Source organism: Protopterus annectens, chromosome 9.part0 (assembly GCF_019279795.1).
Source record: "Protopterus annectens isolate FY-2018-M chromosome 9.part0, PAN1.0, whole genome shotgun sequence".
Lineage (NCBI taxonomy): Eukaryota > Metazoa > Chordata > Ceratodontiformes > Protopteridae > Protopterus > Protopterus annectens.
The window spans coordinates 37897515-37912216 of record NC_056743.1 but is presented as its reverse complement, the minus strand read 5'-3'; the positions used below and the strand labels follow the sequence as shown (position 1 = coordinate 37912216).

Sequence of the window (14702 nt, the reverse complement as noted above, 5' to 3'; positions counted from 1 at the left end):
ACAGAAAAATGCTGTAAGCCCATCAAGTATGTTCGTCGTGTCTCAAACAGTATGCCTATTTCTGTGGATTCATGAGTTGATACGCATCTTTCTGATATTTGTCCTAGCATGTATTCTAGTCTGGCAAGATACAGATGTTGCGTACGTCATTGATTGTTCACAGACATTACTTAATTTCCATATAGGAATGCACTGTATTGCATGTCTTCCTCTGAACATTTATGTATTACTCTAGCTGCTTTCTTCACACTGTACATACTTATATGACATGATGACTTACACATTTCTTACTGTATAGCATTATGCAAGATCATCATAAAGTGTGATCGGGTCTGTGTTAGGACACTTTTTTGTGTCTGTGTTGTTTACATGCTGTTCTAGCAGTGTTCACTGTAATTTCTTGTCAGCATGCCCAGTATAATCATGTAGTAGATACTATCCATTTAAGAACAGAGACCTTGAACTACTGCAGTGTCATCGGATCAGTGTTGTCATTTGTCACTTGTGTAATTTGATGGTTATTATACTAAGGTTTAGCATGTACGTGAATAGAAAGCACATACTTCTCTAATGACATGGAAAGATACCTCTGTATGGTTGTCAAATGACAACAAATGGTACAACATGTCCCTTTCTTATGTGCATGACACAACAGATGTAAGGCTCATTTCTTCTTGTTTACACATGATGAAGTGGAGAACACAGCATGACTGTCAGTTATCACACATACATTCCCTGTATATATATGTTGTATTCAGTAACTGAAGTCTATGCAAACAGCCCCTAATGTATCCACTGTGCTTGCTGTAATCACAACTCGGCATGTTGCATTCTGTCCCTCTCAGATCCATTGTTAGCATGCCCATTTTTAGTTATGTACATGGGTAAAGAATTGGATACATACCTCTCAACCTGGAAACATCAAAAATCTGGACAAGGCCCATGAAAAATAGCCACAAATCTGTACGCTGATTAACATAAAATGTGCATACATAATTATGTAACTCCACCCACTCTGGTGGAATTGTGGGATACCAACATTTAAACATAAATTGAGGAATAGACAAAATATTACACACAAGTTAAGGCTTTAGCCAGATAACTGAAGATTTCAGGTTGCCAAGTGCAGTGCAGCTATAGGGCTCGCTCTGCTCAGTACAAGCAGCCAACTGCAGCTGCCCTTTGCAATGTTCATCTCACTTATCACAAGTCAGCTGCTGCTTCCTGGCCATGGCTCAACTTGTTGCTGCCTGACTGCCTGTGCAGGATCAAAGCATCTCATCTACATAGATCAAGCAACTGCTGCTTCCTGTACAGCACAGTTCAACCAAAGATAAGACAGAAAAAAAAAACACCTACTGCTACCCACTGCCTAGATTAACATGATTAAGTATTGTTAACTGCTGATCTCAACTCCCAAAAACACAGCCTTCCCCCTCCCCCAACCTCCTCTTAAGGCTACTGCAGCCTCACAATTACCACCCAGTCCTGGTGATATGTCATTTGTGAACCACAGTTTCTTGGCAGAATCAGCTAACGCTACTGGATAGGTGATGCTGCAATGCAAAGTCTAGGATGGGAGGAAGATACTAAGGCAACTTGCATGTCTGCATTCTTTTTTACATTTTATCACCAGACAAAAAATGACCTTAAAGTTAAACATATCCTGAACAATAGACAAGACACTTCATGAAAGGGGAAGCTAAGCATCCTCCCCCACCTAATTCATCAAGATAAATCCCTACACCGCATATCAGTACATAGGTTAGTACTAGGCTAACTGCCCTTGTGGGCCATTTTAAGCCTAGCCAATTAACCCATGTGAAAATCAAACCCTCCACCTTCTGCCTGTAAGGCAAATATCTTAACCATTATGTCAATCTTACTTCTCAGATTGACATTCCTGGCCAACAAATAGAATAAATACATCAAGAAATCAAACAGTCATTTACATTACAGTTTACCAGTCTCATTGCTACTATTAGAATGTGCTTTCGGTAATTTAAAAAGAAAACACACATTTTGCGACAGAAACAACATAAACTGTTTCCTTATAGCAGATAAATGTAGACTTATCTTCCATCCCAAAAGTCTGAATGCCCCATAGGAGGGCAGATCACGCCTTCCTCTGTTGCTTTGCTCAGAAAACCTCAAGGATTGTAACTGGTGAGTCCTTAATAGTACACACGTATTCTGAAATGCTGTCTTACTTTACAGAATTGAGGCAGAGCCAAAAGTGTAAAACTCAATGCATGAACATTTGAAATTGTATATGGCTATTCTGGGCTACACAAGAATACCCCACCAACACATTAAAGAAACAAATTGGTTAAACAAGAAAGTAAAATTATTCAAGATCTACCCACTAAGATACGTTAAAGTGAAAGTAACAATTCATCCATAAATAAGTCCGCATGCCACTGTCAAAATTACCATGCCTCTCTAAAAATTCTTACAAAAATACCAAACAGCCAAAATCAAACTATTAAACTGGATGCATGCACAACATTAACAGACATTGAATTAAAGTCTTATAATTAAAAGCGCATGTCGGCTCAGACATATTTAAGACAACAAAAACTTTTCAAGACCATTACACGAATTATATACTTAAACCACACTGTAAGAAAAGGTGGATTATCACAACAGTAAGTGAATATGATCTGATCCTGACTCCTAAACATAAAGCGCAGAACAGTCTTCACTAAAGGTTGCTGAAAACAATGTGAATACCTTACCCGCTGTCAATATATACCAATTACACTACATTACTTTGAAGAACCCCCTCTCCCACTTTGCCTCTTCCACTTTGCCTTCCCTTTATTTCTTTCTGTCTTTCTAATTCTTAGTTGATTGAGAGTGACTGCGACAGATAAAACAGTCTTTGCCAGACATTAACAATCCACAATACTAGCGGATTTGCAGAAAGCAAAACACACGCAATTCAAACGGATAAAACGGAGGTTGACAAGGAAATGAGTTGCGTGGACGAAAATGCTTATCTTTAATAAATTATTGTTTGATCAGCAACTCATTTCCTTCGTTTTTTTTTTTTTTTTCTTTAATCCACGCATGCAATACTAATCAACTAAGACTAAGCCAAGCAATAGCAGCATACAAGCAACCCATAGAAACTGCAAAACTCCTTAACTTAAAGACAGGGACAGGGTATATCTTGAAAAAAAAAAAAGAAAGGGAGTTATAGAAAATACGGTTAGTCACAGTGTTCAGAGACATCATGGGAAATAAAATCACCCACTCCCAAATAAACCCAGCACAGAACTTAATGACTGGAGAATATGTAGTAGGGTACAGTACCAGCGTAGTCCCGTTCTGTGTTCAGAATTTTGTTAAAGATGCACAGTCACAGCTGAAGCTCTGATCGGAAGTTGGAACCCTTAGGCTCCTCAGGGGATTCATCTTCCACTCTGTCCCCTTCCCATTGTGCATGTTCTCAACAGACTCAAAAGAATGGTTGTGCAGGCCTGCAGCCCAGCTATGTCTAATGTTACACCTAACAGTAGCCAGTGCCAGCAGTACGCTCATCCATGAATGTTACAGCATTTTACACAGCTGATGGAGATAAGAGGAAATTATGTCCAGTTAAAGTAAATAAGTGAGCGTTCCCGAATCCCTACAAGCTGCCCACACAAGTCGGCGGCTGTTAACAGCTGAAGTTTTTTTTTGTTTTTTTTGTTTTAAATCTCCCACTTCTCTGACTGTCAGACAGGCAACTAGGCACTGCCTCAAGAAGCTTATGACATCACGCATGCCTCTGTATCCTTGTAATGCGTGGTGACATCAGCTATACATTTAAAGTTGTATAGTTAAAAAAATAAATAAAAATCAGGAATTAAAGGGGCCACTCGGGAATTTGTGGCACCCCATTAATTTGTCCTCAAAAATGGTAACTACCGAGGAATTTGGTATGGTTGAGAGGTCTGATTGGATATAGGATTAATTATTACTACATCAACAGGGATGTACTTCTGTTTAAAATGTCTCTTAATGTGACATAATCACATTTGGCTGCATTATCTGAGTACATTTTCTTCATTTACCCCCCCCCCGTACTTCTGCCTGCAGTATTAACATTGTATTCTGTGTACACTCTCTCCATTTAATTTCCCCTGCCCTCCCCTCATACTTACATCTGCACTAGTAACATTGTATTCTGTGTAAATTCTCCCCATTTAATGTCCCCTGCCCTCCCCTCATACTTATGTCTGCATTATTAACATTGTATTCTGTGTACATTCTCCCCCATTTAATGTCCCCTGCAACTTAATTCCTGTACTCAACTTGCTCTTACTTCACATAAGCCCTCCAAGTGTGCTTGCATAACAAGTTTGTCTACAGGCAATTTTGTTTACATTGTGTGCTTGTGATTCCCAGCACCGTTTCATGGCCACTAACACTGCTGCTGGCCACAGAATGGTGGTTGGAAATGTGGGATGAGCAGCATGCATGTTCAATGAGCGTTGCTGTTCAATGAGCTGACATGCTGTAAGTGTGCAGGCTTCATGTGAGGCCTACATGATTGTTAATGAATCCCAGTGATCATCTTTCAGAACAGTTCTAACAGAACAAACAGATACAATCTGAAAAGGGAAGATGTATTGGGGATAACAGTGGGGCAGAGATGCATAGAGTAATCATCATAACGAATATAAGGAATAAAAAAATGTAAAATTCATAAATGTGTGATAAAAGGAATTAAGCAATTATAGCAGGGTGGAAAAAGTGTACAGCATGATTCAAAAAGGAATTTTAGCTTATCCATTTGGCAGAATGAGAGATAGACAAATTAAGCCATGTGATCATTACCTGCCAACAAGTTATACTTCTTCAAAAACTTTATAGTAAAGTGGCGTTTTCTGTTTTGTTTTTCATACATTGTTATTCTGGCTGCACTGTCTCATACTGATGCCACAGTTCCACATCTGCCTATACTGCCACATCCCTGCCATGGTTCCACATCTGCCTATACTGCCACATCCCTGCCATGGTTCCACATCTGCCTATACTGCCACATCCCCTTTAATATCAACACCTCAGTTTCACTGTCATTACCCATAATGCATTCATGCATCCCCCTCATTTCTAGAGCTGCATTTCTGTACCCCTTTGTTACATTACATTTCCTCTGATAATGTGCTTGCCTGTCCCATTATGCATTATTATAATCACTGTTGTATCCCCACCTTCCCTTCACCGTTCTGCCTCATGGTTCTGTATGTCTTTTACTGCATATTCTTCATGGCACTTCCATGTCAGTTAGTCCATCTGAGTGTTTGCTATATTCTAACCTTCTACCTCACATGGAAAAAACATTTATAATAATAATGGTGGGTTGTGGCTGCACAGTAGCACAGTAGGTAGTGTTGTCACCTCACAGCAAGAGGTTCTTGGTTCAATTCTTGGCTGGGGTTCCTTCGATATGGAGTCTGTATGTCCTTCCTGTGTTCATTTGGGTTTCATCCCACATTTCAAAGACATACAGTAAATGGACTGGGTACTCTAAATTGGCCATAGATATGAGTATAAGTGCAAATGTGGGGTGTGGAATAATTACAGAGGCAGGGCTAGCATCCCAGTGGTTTGATCCTTGGCTCTAGCTGATTGCCACTGTTGAAGTGATACCCCAACTCCATTTGCAAAAACTGGAAAAAGGGGTTGTGGATGGATGGATCATCACTGGGGCCATACAGTGCTTGCTACTAAAAATCTCTGTCTCATGTTATTAGTGTACAGTGTATGGGGATTTCTGTCTCTCAGTGCACAGTGTATAGATCTCTGTGTCTCAGTGCACAGTGTATGAATCTATGTTTCTCAGTGCACAGTGTATGGATCTCTGTCTCTCAGTCCACAGTACATAGATCTCCGTGTCTCAGTGCACAATGTATAGATCTCTGTGTTTCAGTGCATAATGTATGGATCTCTGTCTCTCAGTGCACAGTGTATGGATCTCTGTGTCTCAGTGCACAGTGTATGGATCTCTGTCTCTCAGTGCACAGTGTATGGATCTCTGTGTCTCAGTGCACAGTGTATAGATCTCTGTCTCACATTGTCAGTGCACAGTGTATGCATCTCTGTCTCTCAGTGCACATTGCATTGGTCTCTGTCTCAGTGCATACTGTATGCATCTCTATTTCTCAGTGCACACTGTATGGATATCTGTTGCATGTTATCAGCATACAGAGTATGGATCTCTGTCTCTCAGTGCACAGTGTGTGGCACCCTGTCTCTCAGTGCACAGTGTATAGATCTCTGTGTCTCAGTGCACAGTGTGTGGCACCCTGTCTCTCAGTGCACAGTGTATAGATCTCTGTGTCTCAATGCACAGTGTATAGATCTCTGTGTTTCAGTGCACAGTGTATGGAACTTTGTCTCTCAGTGCACAGTGTATGGATCTCTGTCTCTCAGTGCACAGTGTATGGATCTCTGTGTCTCAGTGCACACTGTACAGATCTCTGTTGCATGATATCAGTATACAGGCTATTGATCTTTGTGTCTCAGTGCACAGTGTATAGATCTATGTGTTTCAGTGCACAGTGTATAGATCTCTGTCTCTCAGTACTCAGTGTATAGATCTCTGTGTCTCAGTGCACATTATATAGATCTCTATGTCTAAGTGCACAGGGTATAGATTTCTATGTTTCAGTGCACAGTGTATGGATCTCTGTCTCTCAGTGCACACTGTACAGATCTCTGTTGCATGTTGTCAGTATACAGGCTATTGATCCTTGTGTCTCAGTGCACAGTGTATGGATTTCTGTCTCTCAGTACACAGTGTATGGATCTCTGTCTCTCAGTGCACAGTGTATGGATCTCTGTGTCTCAGTGCACACTGTATAGATCTCTGTTGTATGATACCAGTATACAGGCTATCGATCTTTGTGTCTCAGTGCACAGTGTATAGATCTCTGTGTTTCAGTGCACAGTGTATAGATCTCTATCTCTCAGTGCACAGTGTATAGATTTCTGTGTTTCAGTGCACAGTGTATAAATCTCTGTCTCTCAGTGCACACTGTATAGATCTCTGTTGCATGTTATCAGTATACATGCTATTGATCTTTGTGTCCCAGTGCACAGTGTATGGATTTCTGTCTCTCAGTGCACAGTGTATGGATCTCTTTGTCTCAGTGTACACTGTATAGATCTCTGTTGCATGATATCAGTATACAGGCTATTGATCTTTGTGTTTCAGTGCACAGTGTATAGATCTCTGTGTCTCAGTGCACAGTGTATAGATCTCTGTGTCTCAATGCACATTATATAGATCTCTGTGTCTTAGTGCACAGTGTATGAATCGCTGTGTCTCAGTGCACAGTATATGGATCTCTGTCTCCCAGTGCACAGTGTATGGATCTCTGTCTCACAGTGCACAGTGTATGGATCTCTGTCTCACAGTGCACAATATATGAATTTCTGTCTCACAGTGCGCAGTACATCTCTGTCTCTCAGTGCACAGTGTAGAGATCTCTGTGTTTCAGTGCACAGTGTATGGATCTCTGTCTCACAGTGCACAGTGTATGGATCTCTGTCTCACAGTGCACAGTGTATGAATCTCTGTCTCTCAGTGCACAGTACATCTCTGTCTCTCAGTGCACAGTGTAGAGATCTCTGTGTTTCAGTGCACAGTGTATGGATATCTAACTTTCAGTGCGCAGTGTATGGATTTCTGTGTCTCAGTGCACAGTGTATGGATCTCTGTGACTCAGTGCACAGTGTATGGATCTCTGTCTCACAGTGCACAGTGTATGCATCTCTGTCTCTCAGTGCACATTGTATTGGTCTCTGTCTCAGTGCATACTGTATGCATCTCTATTTCTCAGTGCACACTGTATGGATATCTGTTGCATGTTATCAGCATACAGAGTATGGATCTCTGTCTCTCAGTGCACAGTGTGTGGCACCCTGTCTCTCAGTGCACAGTGTATAGATCTCTGTGTCTCAGTGCACAGTGTGTGGCACCCTGTCTCTCAGTGCACAGTGTATAGATCTCTGTGTCTCAGTGCACAGTGTATAGATCTCTGTGTTTCAGTGCACAGTGTATGGAACTTTGTCTCTCAGTGCACAGTGCATAGATCTATGTCTCTCAGTACTCAGTGTATAGATCTCTGTGTCTCAGTGCACATTATATAGATCTCGATGTCTAAGTGCACGGGGTATAGATTTCTATGTTTCAGTGCACAGTGTATGGATCTCTGTCTCTCAGTGCACACTGTACAGATCTCTGTTGCATGTTGTCAGTATACAGGCTATTGATCCTTGTGTCTCAGTGCACAGTGTATGGATTTCTGTCTCTCAGTACACAGTGTATGGATCTCTGTCTCTCAGTGCACAGTGTATGGATCTCTGTGTCTCAGTGCACACTGTATAGATCTCTGTTGTATGATATCAGTATACAGGCTATTGATCTTTGTGTCTCAGTGCACAGTGTATAGATCTCTGTGTCTCAGTGCACAGTCTATGGATCTCTGTCTCATGTTGTCAGTGCACAGTGTATGCATCTCTGTCTCTCAGTACACATTGCATTGGTCTCTGTCTCAGTGCATACTGTATGCATCTCTTTTTCTCAGTGCACACTGTATGGATCTCTGTTGCATGTTATCAGTATACAGAGTATGGATCTCTGTCTCTCGGTGCACAGTGTATGGATATCTGTCTCTCAGTGCACAGTGTATGGATCTCTGTGTCTCAGTGCACATTGTATAGATCTCTGTTTCATGATACCAGTATACAGGCTATCGATCTTTCTGTCTCAGTGCACAGTGTATAAATCTCTGTCTCTCAGTGCACACTGTATAGATCTCTGTTGCATGTTATCAGTATACAGGCTATTGATCTTTGTGTTTCAGTGCACTGTGTATGGATTTCTGTCTCTCAGTGCACAGTGTATGGATCTCTGTCTCTCAGTGCACAGTGTATGGATCTCTGTGTCTCAGTGTACAATGTATAGAGCTCTGTTGCATGATATCAGTACACAGGCTATTGATCTTTGTGTTTCAGTGCACAGTGTATAGATCTCTGTGTCTCAGTGCACAGTGTATAGATCTCTGTGTCTCAGTGCACATTATATAGATCTCTGTGTCTCAGTGCACAGTGTATGGATTGTTGTGTCTCAGTGCACAGTATATGGATCTCTGTCTCACAGTGCACAATATATGAATTTCTGTCTCACAGTGCACAGTACATCTCTGTCTCTCAGTGCACTGTGTAGAGATCTCTGTGTTTCAGTGCACAGTGTATGGATCTCTGTGTTTCAGTGCACAGTGTATGGATATCTAACTTTCAGTGTGCAGTGTATGGATTTCTGTGTCTCAGTGCACAGTGTATGGATCTCTGTGACTCAGTGCACAGTGTATGGATCTCTGTCTCACAGTGCACAGTGTATGAATCTCTGTCTCTCAGTGCACATTGCATTGGTCTCTGTCTCAGTGCATACTGTATGCATCTCTATTTCTCAGTGCACACTGTATGGATATCTGTTGCATGTCATCAGCATACAGAGTATGGATCTCTGTCTCTCAGTGCACAGTGTGTGGCACCCTGTCTCACAGTGCACAGTGTATAGATCTCTGTGTTTCAGTGCACAGTGTATGGAACTTTGTCTCTCAGTGCACAGTGTATGGATCTCTGTCTCTCAGTGCACACTGTACAGATCTCTGTTGTATGATATCAGTATACAGGCTATTGATCTTTGTGTCTCAGTGCACAGTGTATAGATCTATGTGTTTCAGTGCACAGTGTATAGATCTCTGTCTCTCAGTCATCAGTGTATAGATCTCTGTGTCTCAGTGCACATTATATAGATCTCCATGTCTACATGCACAGGGTATAGATTTCTATGTTTCAGTGCACAGTGTATGGATCTCTGTCTCTCTGTGCACACTGTACAGATCTCTATTGCATGTTGTCAGTATACAGGCTATTGATCCTTGTGTCTCAGTGCACAGTGTATGGATTTCTGTCTCTCAGTACACAGTGTATGGATCTCTGTCTCTCAGTGCACAGTGTATAGATCTCTGTGTCTCAGTGCACAGTGTATAGATCTCTGTCTCAGTGCATACTGTATGCATCTCTTTTTCTCAGTGCTCACTGTATGGATCTCTGTTGCATGTTATCAGTATACAGAGTATGGATCTCTATCTCTCAGTGCACAGTGTGTGGCACCCTGTCTCTCAGTGCACAGTGTATAGATCTCTGTGTTTCAGTGCACAGTGTATGGATCCCTGTCTCTTAGTGCACAGTGTATGGATCTCTGTCTGTCAGTGCACAGTGTATGGATCTCTGTGTCTCAGTGCACATTGTATAAATCTCTGTTGCATGATACCAGTATACAGACTATCGATCTTTGTGTCTCAGTGCACAGTGTATAGATCTCTGTGTTTCAGTGCACAGTGTATAGATCTCTATCTTCCAGTGCACAGTGTATAGATCTCTGTGTTTCAGTGCACAATGTATCAATCTCTGTCTCTCAGTGCACACTGGATAGATCTCTGTTGCATGTTATCAGTATACAGGCTATTGATCTTTGTGTCTCAGTGCACAGTGTATGGATTTCTGTCTCTCAGTGCACAGTGTATGGATCTCTGTCTCTCAGTGCACAGTGTATGGATCTCTGTCTCTCAGTGTACACTGTATAGATCTCTGTTGCATGATATCAGTATACAGGCTATTGATCTTTGTGTTTCAGTGCACAGTGTATAGATCTCTGTCTCTCAGTGCACAGTGTCTAGATCTCTGTGTCTCAGTGCACATTATATAGATCTCTGTGTCTCAGTGCACAGTGTATGGATCGCTGTGTCTCAGTGCACAGTATATGGATCTCTGTCTCACAGTGCACAGTGTATGGATCTCTGTCTCACAGTGCACAGTGTATGGATCTCTGTCTCACAGTGCACAGTATATGAATTTCTGTCTCACAGTACACAGTACATCTCTGTCTCTCAGTGCACAGTGTAGAGATCTCTGTGTTTCAGTGCACAGTGTATGGATCTCTGTGTTTCAGTGCACAGTGTATGGATCTCTGTCTCACAGTGCACAGTGTATGGATCTCTGTCTCACAGTGCACAGTGTATGAATCTCTGTCTCACAGTGCACAGTACATCTCTGTCTCTCAGTGCACAGTGTAGAGATCTCTGTGTTTCAGTGCGCAGTGTATGGATATCTAACTTTCAGTGCGCAGTGTATGGATTTCTGTGTCTCAGTGCACAGTGTATGGATCTCTGTGACTCAGTGCACAATGTATGGATCTCTGTCTCACAGTGCACAGTGTATGGATCTCTGTCTCTCAGTGCATAGTGTATAGATCTCTGTGTCTCAGTTCACATTATATAATCTCTGTGTTTCAGTGCACAGTGTATGGATCTCTGTCTCACAGTGCACATTACATCTCTGTCTCTCAGTGCACAGTGTAGAGATCTCTTGCTCATGAATGCTATAATTTTCATTGTGCACTGCTGACTTAAGTAGCAGTACTCAGCTACTACATAAAGCTGTCCTTCAAAGCACAATTACATAATTATGGTCACCTACTTTATGAGGAGGGTACCCTGTGGGTGGCACATTGAAAATCATATTAAGGCATGCTGGAAATTATTAAGTGTTACCACTTGTAGGATATTTCAAAGAAAAATAACATAATAAATAATGCATTTACCATACTTTGCATATTTGTATTTTTTTTAATTAAATAATTATAGCCTTGCCAGTTTTGAACATTTCAGCCCTAAGTATTCAAAATGGAAATTGCCAACTCCCCCCAGCACTGACAAGCTAGCTGCACAGCACGGAGGTGTAGGCTCTATGTCCCAAATGATCCAGGTTCAGCTAATGAACTGATCGGGGAGGCTTGGAAGTGAGTGGATAATGCCAAATCATCCACCTTGGGGGAAGAAAGCAGGCAATGTCACACAGCAAAAATACCATCTTTGGAAAGGACAGCAGTATACTGCACTAGCAACTGGGGGCAAACAACTGTGAAAGAACAAGAAGTACATCTTCTGCACTAGCGACCCAGGGGGCAAATAACTGTGAAAGGGCAAGAATACACCTTCTTCACTAGGGACTAAGGGACAACCAACTGTGAAAGGGCAAGAAATACACCTTCTTCACTAGGTACTCATATACCCAGAATGGAAAACACAGCACTCATAGCTGTGTGGAAAACAAATACCCAAATTTACCCAGCATACTAGACATTGCAAGTGATTTCCAGACAATTGTAGGTGAAATCAAACTATTTAAAATTACCGCTAGAAGCCGTATTAATTGAGGAACCACAAAATTTATTTAAACGCTAAAATACAAACGTTTTTCGTCCAACACTGTGGTTAGACTTCTTCAGAATAAATCCAAAACAGTAAAAATTTATTTTCAAAACATATTTATACTGCGCGCCAAATACTCTAATGGTATAATTAATCCACAAGTGTCTTAAATGCACAAACTCCAAAATTAAAACAGGAACTACCGTAAGTCCAATTACTTTATAACCACAGTAATAACAAACCAATATATGATATCTACTATCTTATATTGATTATAATTACAACAACAAATAAATGCAAACCGAAGAGTGTGCACAATCTAATACTGATATTGACATGTGCAAATTGTGGGGAACTAAAAAAAAATATATATATATATATACATCCTACACAGATCATATTAATATGCTTCATATTTTAAAAGTCATATTGATACATTTCATATTTTAAAAAATATATATACTTGTCTGAATAAAGTTAAAATTAAATTAAATTAGACTACATATGAAAACAACAGTCTAAGCTGACTTAAGATCAAGAAAAATCACAAATTGTGACTACCTGACGTTCGGTGTTTTAAAGAGACATATATATATGTATGTGAAATTAATTTAAAAACATCTAAATATACCAAACTAAAATAACTAACATTCAAAAAAATTCTCATGTTAATACTTACTACTAATGCCCTAAATGGTATTAACAATATAAAACAATATTAAACATATTAAAAATTCTAAACACTTTTAGAAAAATATCGACTGTTAAACTTCCACATAAAATACCAACTTTATGTCAACAATTGTGCTTAACAAGTGGGATACATACTACACTACAAAAAGGACCTTGTAGGTGAAATGTTTATAACTTTCAAAAACATCTCAAGATGTCAGCAATAGTGAAACTTCTTGCATCCATCCCCTGATATCCTGGGATTTCAGGGATTAGAGTAGAGAAATGCACCAAACAGTTATGGGGGTTCAATTTTATAAAACTGCCAAGTTACGCCTATTTGCTGAAAACATGACAGAAAGTAATGTGTTTGCAGCATCTAAATAGTATGTGTGAGGAAGAAGAAAGGTACAGAATCTGAGTCTGCATCTGTATTGTGGGGCAGAAGGTACTGTCTGTTTTATTTTCTACACATTAAGTGCATTATCATACGCCATTAACATATGTGTTGTAAAATGCAAATTCTTTTACAACATTCAAGTTTCTTTTTATATGTCAACAACAAACTGAAAAATAACTTAACTGTATGTTTCAGTGACAATACTCTAACCTTCAGCATATTTTTTCTTTAACAACAAAAAGTAATAAACAAAATCAGTGACAACATCCATAATGCTTAAATTGCTGTTCACCACTTTCTGCTTTGTCAGACATTAAATGCATTTTAAAAATCTGTTCAATGTTTATTTATTTTTTTTAAAAAAAGATAAATTTTCTACTGCTTACACATAAAAAGTGAACAAACTAATACAAAACTGCTTACATTCAGTACACCTAGAATGTATTATTCTATTACTAACACAGAAATATAAATGAACATTTTGTCAAACTTAATGTGTCAAACTAAGAGCATAAAGACTAATTATAGAAGTCTAAAGTAATTTATAAAAAAAAAAAAACAAATAAATTAAAACTTACTTGCAATCCAAACTAAGAAGATGAGAAAAAGATGCATTATATTCAGCACGGCCAGAAAATTACAAATTAGAGAAAGTATTTGATGTCCTGTTGTATTTTGATCTACCAAAACCTGCAAAAAAAAAGGCATATTGTAAGGAAACTAACATACATCATGCAATAAAAAAATCTACTTCTGAAACAAAACAGAATTCCTTAGATAAAAATGGTTTAGCTGTTACAGCTGCATTTAATCAAACTGCCTATCTTTCAGAGTTTGAACCAAAAAATTATTGCTTCTGAATAATAAAATGCTTTGTCATGTCTAAGCTGCCAATAGTTGTTATCCTCCAAATTCTCAATAAGAAAAGCAGGATTAATTAAACTACCTCAGTAAGTAGTCAGGCAAATTAGAATGCACAGACTTTTGCAAAAGGGAATGTTCTGGAAAGCAAGAAGTGGTTCTGTTGGAGATTATCCTATGGAATCATAAATTTTAACACAAGGTGTTCTCACGGGTAACTTTTCTGAATTCAAGAACAGCCCTAGTACAATGATTTTGCTGTTGATATATTCAAAAGTGTAGCTCTTGTAACATTTACAAATCTCCAGGAAGTTTTTTTTGTTTCTTCTGCCAAGTTAACTGATTAACACTGATCTGCCCCTAGATAGTTGGGATTTGCAATCAACTTCTTTTTTCTTTGTTTCCTACTGAACTTTTTGGTATCACATTATTATAATCAGATGCTTTAGAGGAAAACAAACATGCAGGCATAAACCACATTCTGAAGCCAG

General features: G+C 39.6%; 1 protein-coding gene across 2 annotated transcripts in view; it reads right to left on the bottom strand.

The window, feature by feature from the left end:
* The window catches only part of LOC122810850 (carcinoembryonic antigen-related cell adhesion molecule 15-like), a 416080-nt gene extending 401641 nt beyond the window's left edge, over positions 1 to 14439 (bottom strand). Inside the window, exons 1-2 of one of the 2 annotated variants that reach the window (XM_044082401.1) lie at positions 14297 to 14439; positions 13929 to 14040 (exon numbers count right to left, since the gene is read on the bottom strand). In XM_044082401.1, the coding sequence (XP_043938336.1) occupies positions 13929 to 13965 (37 nt within the window). In that variant the 5' untranslated portion in view covers positions 13966 to 14040; positions 14297 to 14439. Of the gene's footprint in view, positions 1 to 3318; positions 3735 to 13928; positions 14041 to 14296 lie in introns of those variants that run through there. The other variant, XM_044082402.1, reaches the window with a different exon arrangement.
* Positions 14440 to 14702: the final 263 nt, after the last annotated feature.